Source organism: Oncorhynchus kisutch, linkage group LG20, assembly GCF_002021735.2.
Source record: "Oncorhynchus kisutch isolate 150728-3 linkage group LG20, Okis_V2, whole genome shotgun sequence".
Lineage (NCBI taxonomy): Eukaryota > Metazoa > Chordata > Actinopteri > Salmoniformes > Salmonidae > Oncorhynchus > Oncorhynchus kisutch.
Window position 1 is genome coordinate 18,651,300 of NC_034193.2, and position 18,508 is coordinate 18,669,807.

Sequence of the window (18,508 nt, forward strand, 5' to 3'; positions counted from 1 at the left end):
CAAGCATCCACATGACTTGTAAAATGTGTGTAATTGTATAATGTGTGAGTGTGTGAGAGACACTCACGGTCCATGGCCATGCCCACTGCGATGCACTTCTTGAAGCGGCACAGCTGGCACTGGTTGCGGGTGATCTTGTCGATGATGCAGCAGCCATCGTACTTACAGGAGTAGGCGGGGTGGAGGTTCTTCTGAATCGTCCGCCGAAAGAAACCCTGGGAGAACGAGAGGGAAGAGATGAAGAGAGAGGGGGGTGAGGGAGAGAGAGGGTGGAGACAAAACGGAGAGACAGAAAGGGAAGAAGGAAGAAAGATAGAGGGAAGGAAGGAGAGAGAAAGAAAGCGTTCAGCATAACACTGTTCAGTGCCACCTGTCATACAAGGAAATAAAGTGATGATGAGAGCATCTTTGAATTCTCAACTTTCTCAGCTTGATAAAACACATCAAAAAAATACAATCTTCCTTGTTATTTGCTTGAGTTGTTATGGATCCAGGCGGTGTGTATATGTGTGTGTGTGGGTGCGTGTGCATGCACGTGTCTTTGTGGGCTTGTGTGGGTGTGTGTGTGTAAGGGGGAGGATTTGACAGGGACGGTGGGAGTTCACACAAGGCAAAAAGACAATGATGCAGGAGCGAGAGAGACAGACCGACATCCTGGAATATACAAGGTCTGAGGTCATCTGCCTTTGGCCTAAAGAGCAGGAACCCAAGACTTTGGAAATACAGACATTGTCATCCTACAAGAAACATGGTATAGAGATGGACCCACTGGTTGCCCTCAAGGTTACAGAAAGCTGGTAGTCCCATCCACCAAACTACTAGGTGTGAAACAGGGAAGAGACTCTGGGGGTATGCTAATTTGGTATAGAGCAGACCTAACCCGCTCTATTAAATTAGTCAAATCAGGAACATTTTACATTTGGCTAGAAATGAATAAGGAAATTATCTCAACAGAGAAAAATGTCCTCATGTGCTACCCGGCAGGTAGCCTAGTGGTTAGAGCGTTGGGCCAAAACAACCAACAAAAACGGGTCACAACTCCTGCAGCTCTAACATGCTGGGTCTGTACAGTCAATGGTAGGCTTCAAGGGGACTCTTATGGTAGGTACACCTACAGCTCATTCCTTGGCAGTAGTACTGTAGATTACTTTATCACTGACCTTATCCCAGTCTCTCAGAGCGTTCACAGTCAGCCCACTGACACCCCTTTCAGATCACAGCAAAATCATAGTCTACTTGAACAGAGCAATACTCAATCATGAGGCATCAAAGCCAAAGGAACTGCATGAATCAAATCTAATTTAATTTGTCACATACACATAGTTAGCAGATGTTAATGCGAGTGTAGCGAAATGCTTGTGCTTCTAGTTCCGACCATGCAGTAACATCTAACAAGTAATCTAACAATTTCACAACAATTACCTCATACACACAAGTGTAAAGGAATGAATAAGAATATGTACATAAAAATATATATGGATGAGCGATGGCCAAACGGCATAGGCAAGATGCAGTATATACATATGAGCTGAGTAGTGTAGGGTATGTAAACATTATATAAAGTGGCATAGTTTAAAGTGACTAGTAATACATTTATTACATCCAATTTTTAATTATTAAAGTGGCTAGAGATTGAGTCACTATGTTGGCAGCAGCCACTCCATGTTAGTGATGGCTGTTTAACAGTCTGATGGCCTTGAGATAGAAGCTGTTTTTCAGTCTCTCGGTCCCAGCTTTGATGCATCTGTACTGACCTCGCCTTCTGAATGATAGCGGGGTGAACAGGTAGTGGCGAACAGGTAGTGGCTCGGGTGGTTGTTGTACTTCATGATCTTTTTGGCCTTCCTGTTACATCGGGTGGTGTAGGTGTCATGGAGGGCAGGTAGTTTGCCCCTGGTGATGCGTTGTGCAGACCTCACTACCCTCTGGAGAGCCTTACGGTTGTGGGCGGAGCAGTTGCTGTACCAGGCGGTGATACAGCCCGACAGGATGCTCTCGATTGTGCATCTGTAAAAGTTTGTGAGTGTTTTTGGTGACAAGCCGATTTTCTTCAGCCTCCTGAGGTTGAAGAGGTGCTTATACGCCTTCTTCGCCACGCTGTCTGTGTGGGTGGACCATTTCAGTTTGTCCGTGATGTGTACGCCAATGAACTTAAAACTTTCCAACTTCTCCACTACTGTCCTGTTGATATGGATAGGGGGGTGCGACCGCTGCTGTTTCCTGAAATCCACGATCATCTCCTTTGTTTTGTTGACATTGAGTGTGAGGTTATTTTCCTGACACCACACTCCGAGGGCCCTCACCTCCTCCCCGTAAGCCGTCTCGTAGTTGTTGGTAATCAAGCCTACCACTGTAGTGTCATCTGCAAACTTGATGATTGAGTTGGAAGCGTGCATGGCCACGCAGTCATGGGTGAACAGGGAGTACAGGAGAGGACTGAGAACGCACCATTGTGGGGCCCCAGTGTTGAGGATCAGCGGGGTGGAGATGTTGTTTCCTACCCTCACCACCTGCGGGCAGCCCGTCAGGAAGTCCAGGACCCAGTTGTACAGGGCGGGGTCGAGAGCCTGATGACGAGTTTGGAGGGTACTATGGTGTTAAATGCTGAGCTGTAGTCGATGAACAGCATTGTTACATAAGTTTTCCTCTTGTCCAGATGGGATAGGGCAGTGTGCAGTGTGATTGTGATTGCGTCGTCTGTGGACCTATTGGGGTGGTAAGCAAATTGGAGTGGGTCAAGGGTGTCAGGTAGGGTGGAGGTGATATGATCCTTGACTAGTCTCTCAAAGCACTTCATGATGACGGAGGTGAGTGCTACGGGGCGATCGTCATTTAGCTCAGTTACCTTAGCTTTCTTGGGAACTGGAACAATAGTGGCCCTCTTGAAGCATGTGGGAACAGCAGACTGGGATAAGGATTGATTGAATATGTCCGTAAACATACCAGCCAGCTGGTCTGTGCATACTCTGAGGACGCGGCTAGGGATGCCGTCTGGGCCGGCAGCCTTGCGAGGGTTAACACGTTTAAATGCTTTACTCACGTTGGCTGCGGTGAAGGAGAGCATGCAGGTTTTGGTAGCGGGCCGTGTTGTTGGCACTGTATTGTCCTCAAAGCGAGCAAAGAAGTTGTTTAGTTTGTCTGTGAGCAGAACATCGTGATCCACGACGGGGTTGGATTTGTTTTTGTAGTACGTGATTGACTGTAGACCCTGCCACATACCTCTCATGCCTGAGCTGTTGATCTGCGACTCTACTTTGTCTCTATACTGACGCTTAGCTTGTTTGATTGCCTTGCGGAGGGAATAGCTACACTGTTTGTATTCGGTATTTCAGTTTTGCATGAATGCTGCCATCAATCCACGGTTTCTGGTTGGGGAAGGTTTTAATAGTTTCTGTGGGTACAACATCACCGATGCACTTGCTAATAAACTCGCTCACCGAATCAGCGTATTCATCAATGTTATTGTCCGACGCTATGCGGACCCTATCCCAGTCCACGTGATCTAAGCAATCTTGAAGCGTGGAATCAGATTGGTCGCACCAGCGTAGAACAGACCTGACCACGGGCGTTTCCTGTTTTAGTTTCGGTCTATAGGCTGGGCGCAACAAAATGGAGTCTATTTTCCGAAAGGAGGGCAGGGCAGGGCTTTGTATGTGTCGCGGAAGCTATTGTAATAATGGTCCATGATTTTCCCTGCCCGGGTCGCGCATTTGATATGCTGATTAAATTGAGGGAGTCTTGTTTTCAGATTAGCCTTGTTAAAATCTCCAGCTACAATGAATGCAGCCTCAGGACATGCGGTTTCCAGTTTACATAGAGTCCAATGAAGTTCATTCAGGGCCATCGATGTGTCTGCTTTGGGGGAAATATACGGCTGTGATTATAATCGAAGAGAATTCTCTTGGTAGATAATGCGGTAGACATTTGATTGTAAGGAATTCTAGGTCAGGTGAGCAAAAGGACTTGAGTTCCTTTATGTTGTTATGATCACAGCGCGTCTCGTCAATCATAGGGCATACCACCCCGCCCTTCTTCTTACCAGAGAGATGTTTGTTTCTGTCGGCGCGATGCGTGAAGAAACCAGGTGGCTGTACCGACTCCGATAGAGCCACGTTTCCATGAAACAAAGAACGTTACAATCTCGGATGTCTCTCTGGAAGGCAACCCTGCTCGGATTTCGTCTACCTTGTTGTCAAGAGACTGGATGTGAGCGGTGAGCGATGTGCCCGTCTATGGAGCCTGACCAGAAGACCGCTTCTTCTGCCCCTCCTGCAGCGCCGTTGTTTTGGGTCGCCGGCTGGGATCCGATCCGTTGTCCTGGGTGGTGGACCAAAGAGAGGATCCGCTTCGGGAAAGTCGTATTCCTGGTCGTAATGTTGACGCTGCTCTTATACCCAGTAGGTCCTCCCGGCTGTATGTAATAAAACTTCAGATTTCCCGGGATAACAATGTAAGAAATACCACTGAAAAAAAACTAAATAGTGCATAGTTTCCTGAGAACGCGAAGCGAGGCGGCCATCTCTGTTGGTGCCGAATGTGGACGGATATTAACAAATGCTACAGATGGATGGAAAGTAGTGTAAAAACCTACACATTTTTGGTGGGCAACAACAATCCCTCCTAGACAACTTCCTGGACAAAACATTTCACTGCAATAGTGAAGGTGTAAACTTGGCAGGAGAAAACCTAAACAGTTTATTTGACCTCTCAGCTTCCCTATCAAATCAAAACATTTCAAGCAGACAACCTAAGAAAATGAACAACAATGACAAATGGTTTGATGAAGAATGCAAAAACCTAAGAAAGAAATTGAGAAACCTATTGAACCAAAAACATAAGAGACCCAGAAAACCTGAGCCTACGCCTTCACTATGGTGAATCACTAAAACAATACAGAAATACACTACGGAAAAAGAAGTTACAGCACGTCAGAAATCAGCTCAATGTAATTGAAGAATCCATGGAATCTAACCACATCTGGGAAAATTGGAACACACCAAACAAACAACATGTTATCTATCCAAAACAGAGCTGTATGGGTAAACCACTTCTCCAATCTTTTTGGCTCTATAACAAAGAACAAACAGCAAAAACATATGCATGATCAAACACAAATCTTAATATCCCTATCAAAGACTACCAGAACCCACTGGATTCTCCAATTACATTGAATGAACTACAGGACAAAATACAAACCCTTCAACCCAAAAAGGCCGGTGTTGATGAAATGTTAAAATATACTGACTGCAAATTCAAATAGGCTATTAGGTGTTGGGAGGAAAACAAACAACATTATGAAATCCATGAACACAAACAACAAGTGTGCAGTTAACACTGGTTAAAACACACACACACACAGGACAGCAACACAATTAAACCTAACCAAATCTTGAGAAAACAAAAAGGTAACAACAAAAAAATTGAGCAAACTAGAATGTTATTTGGCCCTAAACAGAGAGTACACAGTGTCAGAGTGACTGACACAAAATTAAGGAACACTTTAAATATATACAGACTCAGTGAGCATAGCCTTGCTATTGAGAGATCCCGCCATAGCCTTTCTTCTCTTGAGAGCCGGGTTGGCCTTTGTGCATACTGCCTACAAAATTAAGTGGAAACTGAGATGCACTTCCTAACCTCTTGCCAAATGTATTACGATATTAGAGACACATATTTCCCCTGTTCCCACAAGAAAAGGGCAACCAGTGAAGAAAAAACATAATTGTAAATAAATACAGCCCATATTTATGTTGATTTATTTACCCTTCTGTACTTTAACTATTTGCACATCGTTACAACACTGTATATATCCATAATATGATATTTGAAATGTCTCTATTCCTTTGGACTTTTGTGAGTGTAATGTTAACTGTTAATTTTTTATTTAACTTTTGTTTATTACCTATTTCACTTGCTTTGGCAATGGAAACACATGTTTCCTATGCCAATAAAGCCCTTTGAATTGAGTTGAAAGTTGAGAGAGACCGATAGAAAGAGCGGGAGAATAGAGAGATAGAGAAGGATCTGATGTTGGAAAGCAGAGGGAGGGTGTCAGGCTGTCACTTGGACTACAGTGAGGCAAACAGATGACAGAACTGACATAGAGATGACATACCGTCAATATTGTGGAAACTGTCACACTGCGTATGTGTGTGTCTGTCACACACCCACTTGCTCACTAAGGCACTTACTTAAATTTGCCTGTCAAAGGGAGTTAGCGAGTGAGTGAGGTAGAGAGTGAGTAAGGTAGCGAGTGAGTGATGTATCGTATGAGTGAGTTGGTGAGTGAATGGGGTCGCATGTGAGTGAGGTACAGCGTAAGTGAGTTAGCGAGTGAGTGAGGTGGCGCGTGAGTGAGGTGGCACGTGAGTGAGGTAGCGAGTGAGAGAGTGAGGTACAGCTAAGTTAGCGGGTGAGTGAGGGAGCGGGTGAGTGAGGTGGCGCGTGAGTGAGGTAGTGAGTGAGTGAGGTAGCGAGTGAGAGAGTGAGGTAGCGAGTGAGAGAGATAGCGAGTGAGGTAGAGCGTGAGTGAGGTAGCGAGTGAGGTAGAGCGTGAGGTAGAGCATGAGTGAGGTAGCGAGTGAGTGAGGTAGCGAGTGAGGTAGAGCATGAGTGAGGTAGAGCGTGAGTGAGGTAGAGCGTGAGTGAGGTAGAGCGTGAGTGAGGTAGAGCGTGAGTGAGGTAGAGCGTGAGTGAGGTAGAGCGTGAGTGTGTGCACAGTACAAAAGTATCCTTACTTGCCCGAATTCAATGCAAATGAAGGTGAATACCCTAGTTAATTTGTGGTTAATGTTGTGATGAACTCTTCCCACACCTGAGCTTTGTATTTAGTGTCTCTTGACCTTGTCCCAACTTTCCCCACAAGTGACCCAGTGCTTGAAGTAAAAAGAAAAGGTGCAGGATCCATCCAAAAGTGGTGGCCTATAGGGAGCGCATGCCCTGTGTATCTCACCTTGCAGCCCTCACAGGTGATGCAGCGGTAATGGTAGCCAGTGGCCTTGTCTCCACACACCACACACGGTTCATCCTTTTCCAGATAGCTGGGGATGTACCCTGCAACACACAGAGAGAGGCGGAGAAGGAGAGAGTATGACGTCAGGTCCTGAAGTTCACTCTATTGCCACGTAGTACTGATGCTGTAAACATCAGAGGTCTCAAGATTTGTGTAATAGATATCTCCCAATATATAAACCAGGTTTGCGTCAATTCCATTTCAATTCCAGATAGTTCAGGAAGTACACTGAAATTACAATTCCACTTCTTTTCAATTCCACTTCTTTTCAACAGGAAAATGTGGAATTGGAATTTGGTTAACTTTCTGAAATGACTGGCTTTGAAATGGAATTGACCCCAAGCCTGGTCCAAACAGATACAATAGAAGACAGTCAAAGAAAAAAAGTAATGCTTATCCTAAGACCTCGGCCTACGGATCCCATCACATGAGAGTCAGGAAACAAACCACTAGAGGAGATGAGTGTGTGACAATGTGTGTGTGTGTGTGTGTGCGCGTGTGTGTGCGTGCGTGTAAATGTGTGTGTGCGTCTGTTCGCCTGAGAGAGAGGTTATCCTATTCTGTACTGTCTGTCTTTTCCTGGCCTGTGATGGAGGTGTAGGTCCGTAAATACATCTCCTCGTTTGAGCAATTGTACTTGGGCAGAGAGACTCCAACAAGTACCCTTCACTTTGAGAGCCACTCCAAAGCAATGAAGTCTGCCTCGCTGTTGAGTAGAACCCCCCCCCCCCAAAAAAAAAACATTTACTACCCAGCCTCTATCTCCTTCCTCTCTCTTTCTCCTCCCTTATTCAGACCAGCGCTCTTCTAGTCTTCACCAGCCACCTCGGGGAAAACGTTTTTTTTTCCCCATACAGAACATTGAGATTTAGTGAGGGAGCGCATAGACACGCATTTAATAAAATCTATAGTTGTGAGACTGGGGGAGAAGGTTTACGCGTTACACAAACACATACACTGGCAATGAAAGATCCTTGGACGTAGTTTAGGGAGCCAAGAAGTGCTGTCTGTGTGGGTTCCTCTCTCTGCATTGCTGCATGGTGGAGGAGTGTGTGTGTGTGTGTGTGTGTGTGGGACGAAAGTAACACTTTTTCCCCCTTCTTTTCCCCCCTGAGATCGATAGAGCTAGAGGGAACCTATTTTATGACAAACAACTTATATATGTCCTCTGCAATTTAGCAGTTGTCATTTCATTTCTAGGGTCAGTGAGTTGAAATGAAATAGACTGAGAACAGAACTACCAGCAACGTTACTTGTGTACCTGCCGGCGGTGCGGGAGTAACACAGCCTTGGGATGGAAGTAACAGCTGGCGAGGAGTGCACAATATCTGTCTGATCTCCATGTTTCTGCCTTGTAATGCTCGTCACTTTCAACAAATATACCATCAGACCTCATTTCATGTTTTTGTCGATTTCAATAACTAATGCTGTAGGTTAGAACATCGCAATGTTACGCAAACCACAATATTTAGCCTTACAATATTAAAATCAGACTAAACTGGATGACATAATAGCTAAATTAACCATACTTTACTATTCATGCTTCGCTCTACCAATCAGGCACGCTCCAGCTGTCCTTGTCATGCGCTCTCCTCGTGTCTCGATAGAATGGACGTCTTTATTCTCTTCACAAACGGCAAACTCATCATGCTCGTCACATTCCCATAGCTTGACAGAAGGTAATTGGCCCCCAGAATCATAAAGATACATGTTTCTAACCACTAACCCGTCAATAAAAGCTTATGTGAGAAGATGATCCATCAAATCAATTGATTAAGGCATAATTCTAACGTCATATATATAATTCAATTTTTTTTTTTACATAACATTCATATTGATATTATACTAACATTATAAAAACAAGATGAAGTAGAAGAGACAATGGCCCGTGCCTAAACGTTTATTTTATTTTATTCTAGGTCATCAGTTTACATTGTTTTATTTTTGTCTCATAAAAAACATGAGCTGGCGCACACCCGGAAAAAACGATTGTGTGTGGAGGTGCTGACTAACGGCGAATAAACTATAAACTATCAAAATAAATAGGCCCACGCTCCATATATAAACTCCCAGCAATTTACTGGGTTAATCCCCAACGTTTCGGCATCACTGTGCCTTCTTCAGGGTAATGTCATGAATACTTGAACCAGGTTATGTAGACAAACACTGCAATCAGTGCAACCAATGACCATAGTGACCCATCTCTCCTATATCTTCTCCCAGGCTAACTCCCAAGACCAACTATTTTATTTATGTTACCTTTGTTTAACTAGGCAAGTCAGTTAAGAACAAATTCTTATTTACAATGACAGCCTAGTGGGTTAACTGCCTTGTTCAGGGGCAGAACGACAGATTTTTACCAGATTGTTACCTCAGCTAGGGGATTTGATCTAGCAACCTTTTGGTTACTGGCTCAACGCTCTAACCACTAGGCTACCTGCCGCCCCAACTAGCATGATACTTGAAACCTATGCTGTCATTTAGTCACTAGATGGGTTAAGAAAAAATAAGTTTGGAGCCTAAAAACAACTAAACACAACTGTACAACTAAAAAACACTTTCGGGTTAGTTATTTTTACTTACATCGCTCAAAACCACTTTTTGTTGATAACTCTGCGAAACATGATTGGATTGGGAGGGGGGGGGGTCATCCTCCACATTAGGACTGTGCTGACTTCACTAAGTCATTCTAGCGTCTGTGTTATCTGAGAAAATGTGTGTGTTACTTTCGCCCCGTGTTACTTTAGTCCCGGCTCTCCCTAGAGAAAGTAAAAAGGTGTTTATATGTGTGTGTGTCCAGACCACACTGAGTACAGTCTTACAAGTGTCAGTCTGGCTCTCTCAGAGGCAGAGGAGTGGACACTGGACAGGGACAAGGCAGTACAGGACAGGGTAGGGATGCCCAGTCTCACAAGCCAGTCTGTGGGGGTTTTGATAGGAACCAGAGCCAAAATCAATAGTGCTGCTGAAGCCCACACCCTCTGCTATTGCTCCAATAGCTCAATTGATGTACAGTCACATCTGTTGAAATGCTCCGACCCAAAAGGATGTATGGAACTGACCTGTATTCTCTGATCCAGTCTGTCCGTATCCCTTCATTTCTGTTTAGAAAAGAAAAGTGACATTATAATCTATTTTCAATGAATGCAAAATGGAAGAGTCAATGCTCTCTTCATAGAAAAACACTCCACTTTATTTAGATACATTTAGATGAAATAAAGTCTTTCAAAATCAAATTCAGGCAAAATGACATACTGTATTTACTGACATACTGTTTTGGGGACAAACCACTTCTCTAAATCCTTTAAAAATATACTTTTACACGTTTCCTTCGTGGGTTCTTCAGATGAAAAACCCTATTGAAAAAGGTTGAGGGTGCCATGCCATGTGCCAATAGCACTTAGGTAGTAAGAACCTGCACTATGCCCCACCACCCCTCAAAGCCCGGCTCAGACATAGTTTCCCAGCGGAGATGGACCATGGTGGGTCACATGATTCAGGTCTAGCTGGCTGATAGCAAGGTGGGTTGTTGGGGCTACGGGCTTCCTCATCGGTCTGTCCGTCCATAGGCCCGGGATGAGTATCATGGCAAGGAAACAAAACAAGAAGCGGATTTCACTCCTTTAGGAAAACAGCGCTAATGTTGAAAACATTTCTTTTCCAAGCTATAACACACAATATTTTACATACAGCAGGTTTTCAAAAGGACCAAAAAGATTGGTACTGTATGCTTTGTGTTTGTTTTTTTCTTAATGGAAAAAATATTGCAATACTATTATCGTCACAGCCCTATCTGCCCAGTTGGCGTTCAGGAGATGACAAGCGCAGATGTTTTCCAGCATCTCGGCAGATGACACAGATTCCTCTAAACTGTTTTTCTTGCTCGCTCTCTCAACTCCCGGCACTTTAAGATGTCAATCAGAGACTGTAGTCTACTGCAGGAAGAAAGATAGCAGAGCGGCCGGCTCTCGTTTACCGCTGAAAGATGTGGCTCAGGCTCCCTTGTTTCTCCTCATAGGTGATAAATACATACTCAAAATGTAAAAGGTGCCAGTGAATTATGAGCTGTGACATCTGTGTTTCCCACACAAGCACACAACATACAAACCAGGCGACAGGTTGGGAACACAATTCAGGTTTGAGTTTTTGCAGAGTTGAAGACTCTGCAGGCTGGAAAAATCGAACCTAACAGTACATTGCTTACATAGTGTCTTTGTTTGCAAATGGCTGTAAGTCTACCGTAACTGTACCTACCAGACATGCTCTTCACCGAACATGAGCTGCTCTTTCTTTTCCTTTTCGGGCCATCGATCCACCTGCAGAATGAGAAAAGAAGAGAGAGAAAGAGAGGGAGAGAGAGAGAGAGAGAGGGGAGAGAGTGTATGTGTAAAGGAGGAAGCAGGAATTTAAAACACAGGCAGAGTGGAGGGCATGTCTGCATATTTTATCCTTGAAACGGAAAAGACGCAACGCTCGCTCACCATAAAAATGTATCGTTTTATTGAAGCAAGGTTGAAAGATTAACGTTTCAGCCCTTCAATGGGGATTTCATTTTTTGGGTTGCACCTCGACTCACGTTGATTGAGGGCCCCCCCACTTCTTTGCATGTTTCAACCTGCCAGTTCTCCGACAGGAACCTTTCAGGACTCTAGCAGTGCTCTAGTTAAGGGGGTGGAGAAAATGTCTGCCCTTCCACTTCAATTTACATTGGAGGGGAAAGCAAGAACAACAACCACACACACATACACCAATGCGCAAACACGCACACAGTCGGCAACACACAAATACACACCTACGTTTTTCAATATCATTACATTTGAAAAATGTTACAGGCGGCCATGTAGGCATTAATGAATCAATAATAGAATCATACAATCAATTTGACTTTGTTTTACCTACCATAACTACATAATGGTAATCATTTATTTGAATGGTAAATCTCTATTGATAAACTGGGTAAATTGTGTGTGTATGGAAACAATCTTACATTATCCTATCTTACAATCTTACATTATCCTATCCTAAGGTTTTTGGTTAACATTTGTTAGCTTCAGCTGTAAGCTAGCTGGGAAAGTTAGCTTTCCGTGAATGTTGTTTATTGTAGAGCTAGCTAGCTAGCAGGTTACCGGTATCTTCTGGCTTTGTAAAGTGTTGTAGCCTGTATGGACATTGTTTTGCCTAACAGAAAACAAATGAACTGTTTTAAAATGCAGTGTCGCATTATTCAAGTGTCTTCATTATGTGCAGAATTAGTGAGGCACGAGCCAGAGATGCAGCCATTGGCTCAGAGCAATAAGTGAGTAAAACTGGTTTAGAAAAAGTTTCACCGGAGAGGCACAGGGCGCTCGCGCTATAAAGGGGACCTCGGCAGTGCCGATAGTCAATAGACTAGGAACTATTTATTTATTTAACCTTTATTTAAAGGAAAGGACTATATCGGCCAAAAATATAGTCCGAACCGATCGGTCGTTCTCACACACACACACACACACACACACACACACACACACACACACACACACACACACACACACACACACAGCCCATCTGAATAAAGCACACCTCTGTAACAGGAGAACTTAGCACACTTAGCCTGGGAGAGAGTGCACTAATAAGTAACGCTGTAGGATCTATCAGACGTCAACACTAATGTTTCCCTATGGTCCCTCTGCAGCCCTCCAGACACTCCTGAGCACTTCAGCTTCTTGCACCATGAGAAGCTCTTTAATGCCAGCTCCAGGTCTGCTAGGGGAGTGGGTCTCCATAAAAGTGTATAAAACCTAATATAGCTTACTAAAGTGAATTTGAACACTCGTTTGTCTGAACTCTCTCTCCCTCTCTGCTCTCAGTAAATAGCGATCGTTGCTAAGGGAATCCTAAGGACATAAGTGGTTGTTTCACTGGCTTCCTAATTGGGATGTGTTGTTTTCAATTACAGTAACGTGGGTGCCACAGTGAGCCTAATCAAGCCTTAAAGGGGCAATCTTCCAGTCCAAATACTAACAAAGTGGACACCCCGCCACTGTTTTGGCGAATAGCTGAGGGATGGGGCTGGAGAAATGTAACCACTCTCAAATTCTTAGACAGAGCTCTGGATGCAAGGACTGACCATCCATTATATCAACATGACAGTTTAACCACGTTTTGAGGCTATACAGTGCTGGTTTATATTGACCTTTTTTTTTTTTTTTACAAACATTGGACTAAAACACGCTTATATTTGGGGTTCTGACGGGGTATATTATTAAAGAATAAATGGGTACACATTTGTTTATACGTCCAAAAATGGATAGCAACTGCAGATAGCCCCTTTAAGGTATTGAACTAAAGGTCTTGAAGTCAACTCTTAAATGTTTCATAGAGAAATAGAATAAAGGTATACTACTGCCGCCTGCCAAGCCTCCATATCTAAATCACCCTCACAGCCAATCAATTCAGAAATAACTTGAATGAAAACACAACCTCCACCATCACAGTCGACCCGACAGAGATGAATAAGCTGAACACCCTAGCGGAGCCCTCAGAAGTGGCTAGCCTAAACCTAGCGTCCAGCCCCCTCTCAACTCTCTGTTGTGCCAGCTATAAAAAGATGCCTTCAGAGCTTCACACACAGCTCAAGTCTTCTGCTGAGGCGAGAGTGAAATAGAAGGAAAAACCTACTCTGTACACTGCTTTTCACCACAACAACAAAAAACATCAATTATTTCACACTCAAATGGAGGGAGGCCAAGTAGGGGGGGGGGGGGGGGGGGGCAAGTGCCTTTTAGGAACTCAATTCAAGGAGCCATTTGCAGTTTGCTTGGTTGCAGTGTAGGCTAATACCCACTAGTGCCGTGATGGAAAAAATATTGCGATACTTGGTACATGGCAAAAATGAACTCACGAAGCAGACAAACTATTTGGTCCTTTAAAAACCTGATGTAATTAAAATACTGAGAGCTATAGCTTGGAAAATAAATACATGTGACTGGATGACAACATAACGATGTTTGCTTTCAACATTAGTGCGGTTTTCCTAAAGAAGTTAAATCCGCTTTGTGTTTTGTTTCCTTGCCACAATACTAACGAGTATCACAACACTGGTATCGTCCCGGGCCTACGGACGGACAGACCAAAGACGAAGCCCGTAGCCCCCAAAAACCCAGCATGCGCTCAGCCAGCTAGACCTGAGTCATGTGACCCACCATGGTCCATCTCCGCTGGGAAACTACGTATCGCGAAACTGGTATCGTCCCGGGCATAATATCCACCCTCTGTGGGTCGGAAACAGGGGAAATGGAAATGAAGCCTGTGAAGTGACTTCCATTGTCGGACGTTAATAAGTTGACACTCCATCCTAACTCCTCCTCCACATTTACTGGATTGGTTCAACAGTGCAGAAGAGAACCTCCCCCGACAGTTTTTTTCCCTTCTCGTCAGGACCTGCTACATTAGGTTAGCTAATACCCAACGCCAGAAGCTGAGGAAACATTTTGTGTGTGAATTTGTATATACGTATGGTACGTCGCAGAGCTAAAGGGAAGCTTTTTGAAGTGCCCCTATCTTATGAAAACAATGCTTCATTTGGGTACAATTATGTAAGGAGTTGGCGGCCGAGCAGGTTTTAAACTGTGCCACACTGCTCGGGAATTACAGCACATAGCGCTTTTGCAGAAACATACTGTACAACAGGACTAATTCATAAAAAAAAAAAGTTTTTAACTGCAATGTGATCTTACAAGTTCCAGCACATAGTTGTGTGAATCAGATAGCAAAATCAAAGTTTGATTCCCCAAGGTTTGATTCCCTAAGATTTGATTCCCCAAGATTTGATTCCCCAAGGTTTTATTTTCTGCTCAAAAATCAAAGCAAGCAACATTACTGTAGCAATGTACCATCCCTGAAAAACAACAACACAGGCACAGTGCAATTAACCTGCAAAACAAAAAGTGACAGTCCAAAACATGAAAAAAACATTTCTGACCTTATAACGCAGTGTGAGTGTAGAATATGCATTGCGAAAAGAGTGGCTGGCCTCTCAAACAGCTGGCAAATTGGAGAGACATCTACTGTACAGTGAACCTGCTGCCAGCCATGTTTTAGCTCTGAAAATACTTTCTCTCTCTCTCTCTCATTTCTCTAAATAAACCCCTTCTCTCTCTCTCTCTCTCTCTCTCTCTCTCTCTCTCCCTCTAGCCCCGCCCCTGCTCTCTGATTGGACGTGGGACAGCCTCTCCACCTGAGGGTCTGACAACAGGTTTTGGGATGATTGATGGTGGGTTGATATGGCAACTAACAGGTAGCTGTCAGGCAGGCTCTGACCACAAGGCGGGTTCCATGGGTCTATTTCTGTACTTCAGCAACAGAGCCGAAAGCGCAATGACTTGAAATGAGGGCGACTTACTTAAAGGGATTTAGAAACGTAGCTAATTGTCGACGACCCAACATTTACGAGGCAAAACAGAAATCGTCAATGCTCGAATGCAGAAATATCAAAGACATTACATTGACGGACCCCTTTAAAACCGTCTCAGATGTCTTTTTATGAAGTAGCCCTATCATGTGACTCAAGTCTTCAGGGACTGAAATACTAAAGTAAACAAGTCGTGTACCTTTAATAGAAGCCTGACTTCAATCTATACCCCACCAGCCTATGCAGGACGTCGGGCCCTACATTTAGGTCCAGTACTACACAGTAGCTTATTGTTCCCAGTGAATTGCGCATACTAAAACCAGATTTGCATCGGATTTCAGGCGTGTAAAGTCTTGTTTGTTAGACAGGTTATTTACAAATAATGCCAGTGAAATCAGAGATAGAAATTAGAGCCATGCACACACACACCTCTCTCTCTCTCTCTCTCTCTCTCTCTCTCTCTCTTTCTCAGGTCAGTAATTACAAGCAATTATACTTCTGGCTGTGATAGAGGTCCCTGCCAAAAGGAAATCAAAACATTGTTTGTCTCACATGTCCAATGAATGCGTAACAAGATGACAATAGTGTACTACAGGCATTGTTGCTTCTCATACTGTTTCATAATGAAGCTGGGCATATCACATCCACTGCTATTCATCTTCCATATGACACAAGGAAGTCGTAAAAGCAATATTGATGTCATGAGAGGAAGGGAAAGCAAAATCGTCTATTCCACGTTGGTTCCACCAGCGTGTGCCCAGTGAGCAGTGACCGCAATTGCATGACAGAAATGGCATTGTTTGGTATGGAAATTGATTTAAGAGTCACAGAGGCTGGAGAAATTCAAGAAGCCAAAATACAACGTGTACAATGTCGGAAAGGGAAAATAAATACCCTGTTTGTACGGATCTCTCATTCGATAGTGAAGCCTGTCGGTTTCACACTGCAAACCTTATCTGAATAGAGAGGATGAGCGTGTGTGTGCCCGTTTGATAACGGATATGGGCACAACAGCTGTCAGAGAATAATCCAGCCCGTCTCTGTTCTCTACACCACTTCCATTTCCGCCATCTTATCAGCAATTAGAACAGATTTGATCATCCAATTGCAGTGACTTCGTTGCCACAACGACATCGGCGTTGCCAAATAGCGCTCGGCAAACCATTGCCTACATAAGTAGAATAAGATCGGGCAGTGGCTTTTTTTGGCAACGTTGAGAACACTAAGGAAACAAAGAAAGCTGGTGCTAAGCCATTTGCTACCATCAGCAACCACAGCACCACAAGACATGAAATTACTGTGCGTCTCTCGCTTTATTCCTGCCTCGAGCAAGTGCAAGAGAAGAAGCAGGAGACTTCCCTGCACCAGCCCTGTATTACTTTCATCTACTCTCATCCGAACAGTGACGTTAAAAGGGACAGTTCAGCAAAGTTGCGTATTCAGATATTTGTTGCCTTACCTGAACAGCAGGAGTGACTGCAATCCACAGTTGCTCGGCTAAAGTCATTCCTTGTTCACAGACTGCTTTCAAGGTAAGGAAACAAATGTATACATCTGTCATTTGGTTCAACTATCCCCAGTTTCACTTCAAAAGGTTTGCAAGGACAACACGGTGAAGGAGAGCTTTAACCACATTCACTACAGTATCAAACAGTTCAATCAACTCCAATGTGATTAGCAAACAGTCCAAATCAGGATCAAGCTCTTTAATTCCTCCCCGTCTTTAATTGACACAGCGACAGCAGGCTTAATTTAGCCCTGAACCTTCACTACACACACGCACGCACGCACACACGAGCCCAACTGCTAATCTACTGACAGGGGTCCATCGCGGCTGAGAAATTTTGTCCGGCTCCTGTGGCTTTCCTTTCATTTGGGCCTGGGTAATATGCCAAAGGGCTCAGCGCCGGGGAATTTGACACAGCATTCCAGGGAGCCGTAGACCCTCTCCATGGCCCACGTGTCACAACCACGACACACAACACACACAAGCACAACGTAGCATACACACACAAGGGCAAGCACAAGCAAATAAACACCCACACAAGCTCACGGACGCACGCAAACACAGACTTTGATGCACGTACTGTATCCAACCGCTCTCAAACACACATCAGTATGCATAAATAATGTAGACACACGTACCAGTGTAACAGAACACAAACACCACCACTATCAACCATATAAAACTATAGGCTATGCTAACAGAATGTGGTATCACTCTACCCTAGCCAGGCTGCTCTCTCTCTCTCTCTCTTCCCCAACCCCCATATTGCTCTCTCTCTTCCTCTCTCTCCCTCTCTCTCTCTCTCCTCTCTCACTTCTCGTCTCTTCTCTCTCTCTCTCTCTCTCTCTCTCTCTCTCTCTCTCTCCAATCGCTCGGAGGCAAATCAGACTGACTGATAGTTGTGCTTTTTGAGCAGGAGGAGGTTGCTCTTTGATAAAAGTCCTCGTTCCACTCTGACACAGCCTGACTGGTTGAGACAGAGGAGCTTCCATTTCATTGATGTTGTGTTCTAATGAATGATGACAAGGGAACGACCTGTGTTTGTGTCTGGTGGACTGGCTCCGAGCAGTTAGTAAGTTACACACTCACACGTGTTCAGGGTCGGGAAACCTGGAGGACTAGTTTTTAGGTTTCTTCGAAAACGAGATCACTTTTTTTGAGCTGTTTCAACTTGCAGGCAGTAGACAAAGAGGAAAGAGAGGGAGAGAGGAGAAAGAGGAAAGAGAGAAAGAGAGGGAGAGAGGAAAGAGAGAGAAAGAGGAAGAGAGGGAAGAGGGAGAAATAGGGAGAGAGGGAAGGGTGAGAAAGAGAGAGGAAAGTGAGAGAAAGAGGGAGAGGAAAGAGAGAAAGAGGAAGAGAGGAAAGAGAAAGAGAGGGAGAGAACGAAGAGCAAGAAAGAGAGGGAGAAAGGGAAGAGAGAGAGAAAGAGGGAAGAGAGAAAAGAAAGAGAAGCACAGCGAGAGAGGGAGCAGAGAGCAGACTTTCAAAACAAAAGGGTAAAACCCAGTAATTCTACACTTTCCCCAGAAGACCCCTAACCCATAAGACCATGTGATCCCTATCCACTGTGTGATGTTAGCGGCAGGGTTATAGCCTG

General features: G+C 44.3%; 1 protein-coding gene across 3 annotated transcripts in view; it reads right to left on the reverse strand.

The window, feature by feature from the left end:
- The window catches only part of LOC109865402 (thyroid hormone receptor alpha), a 174,362-nt gene that overhangs the window by 29,501 nt on the left and 126,353 nt on the right, over nucleotides 1-18,508 (reverse strand). For 2 of the 3 annotated variants that reach the window (XM_020453544.2, XM_031799090.1), the window contains 4 exons: nucleotides 11,267-11,328; nucleotides 10,075-10,113; nucleotides 6,953-7,053; nucleotides 68-215 (listed from right to left, as the gene is read on the reverse strand). In XM_020453544.2, the coding sequence (XP_020309133.1) occupies nucleotides 68-215; nucleotides 6,953-7,053; nucleotides 10,075-10,113; nucleotides 11,267-11,328 (350 nt within the window). Of the gene's footprint in view, nucleotides 1-67; nucleotides 216-6,952; nucleotides 7,054-10,074; nucleotides 10,114-11,266; nucleotides 11,329-14,975; nucleotides 18,128-18,508 lie in introns of those variants that run through there. The other variant, XM_031799091.1, reaches the window with a different exon arrangement.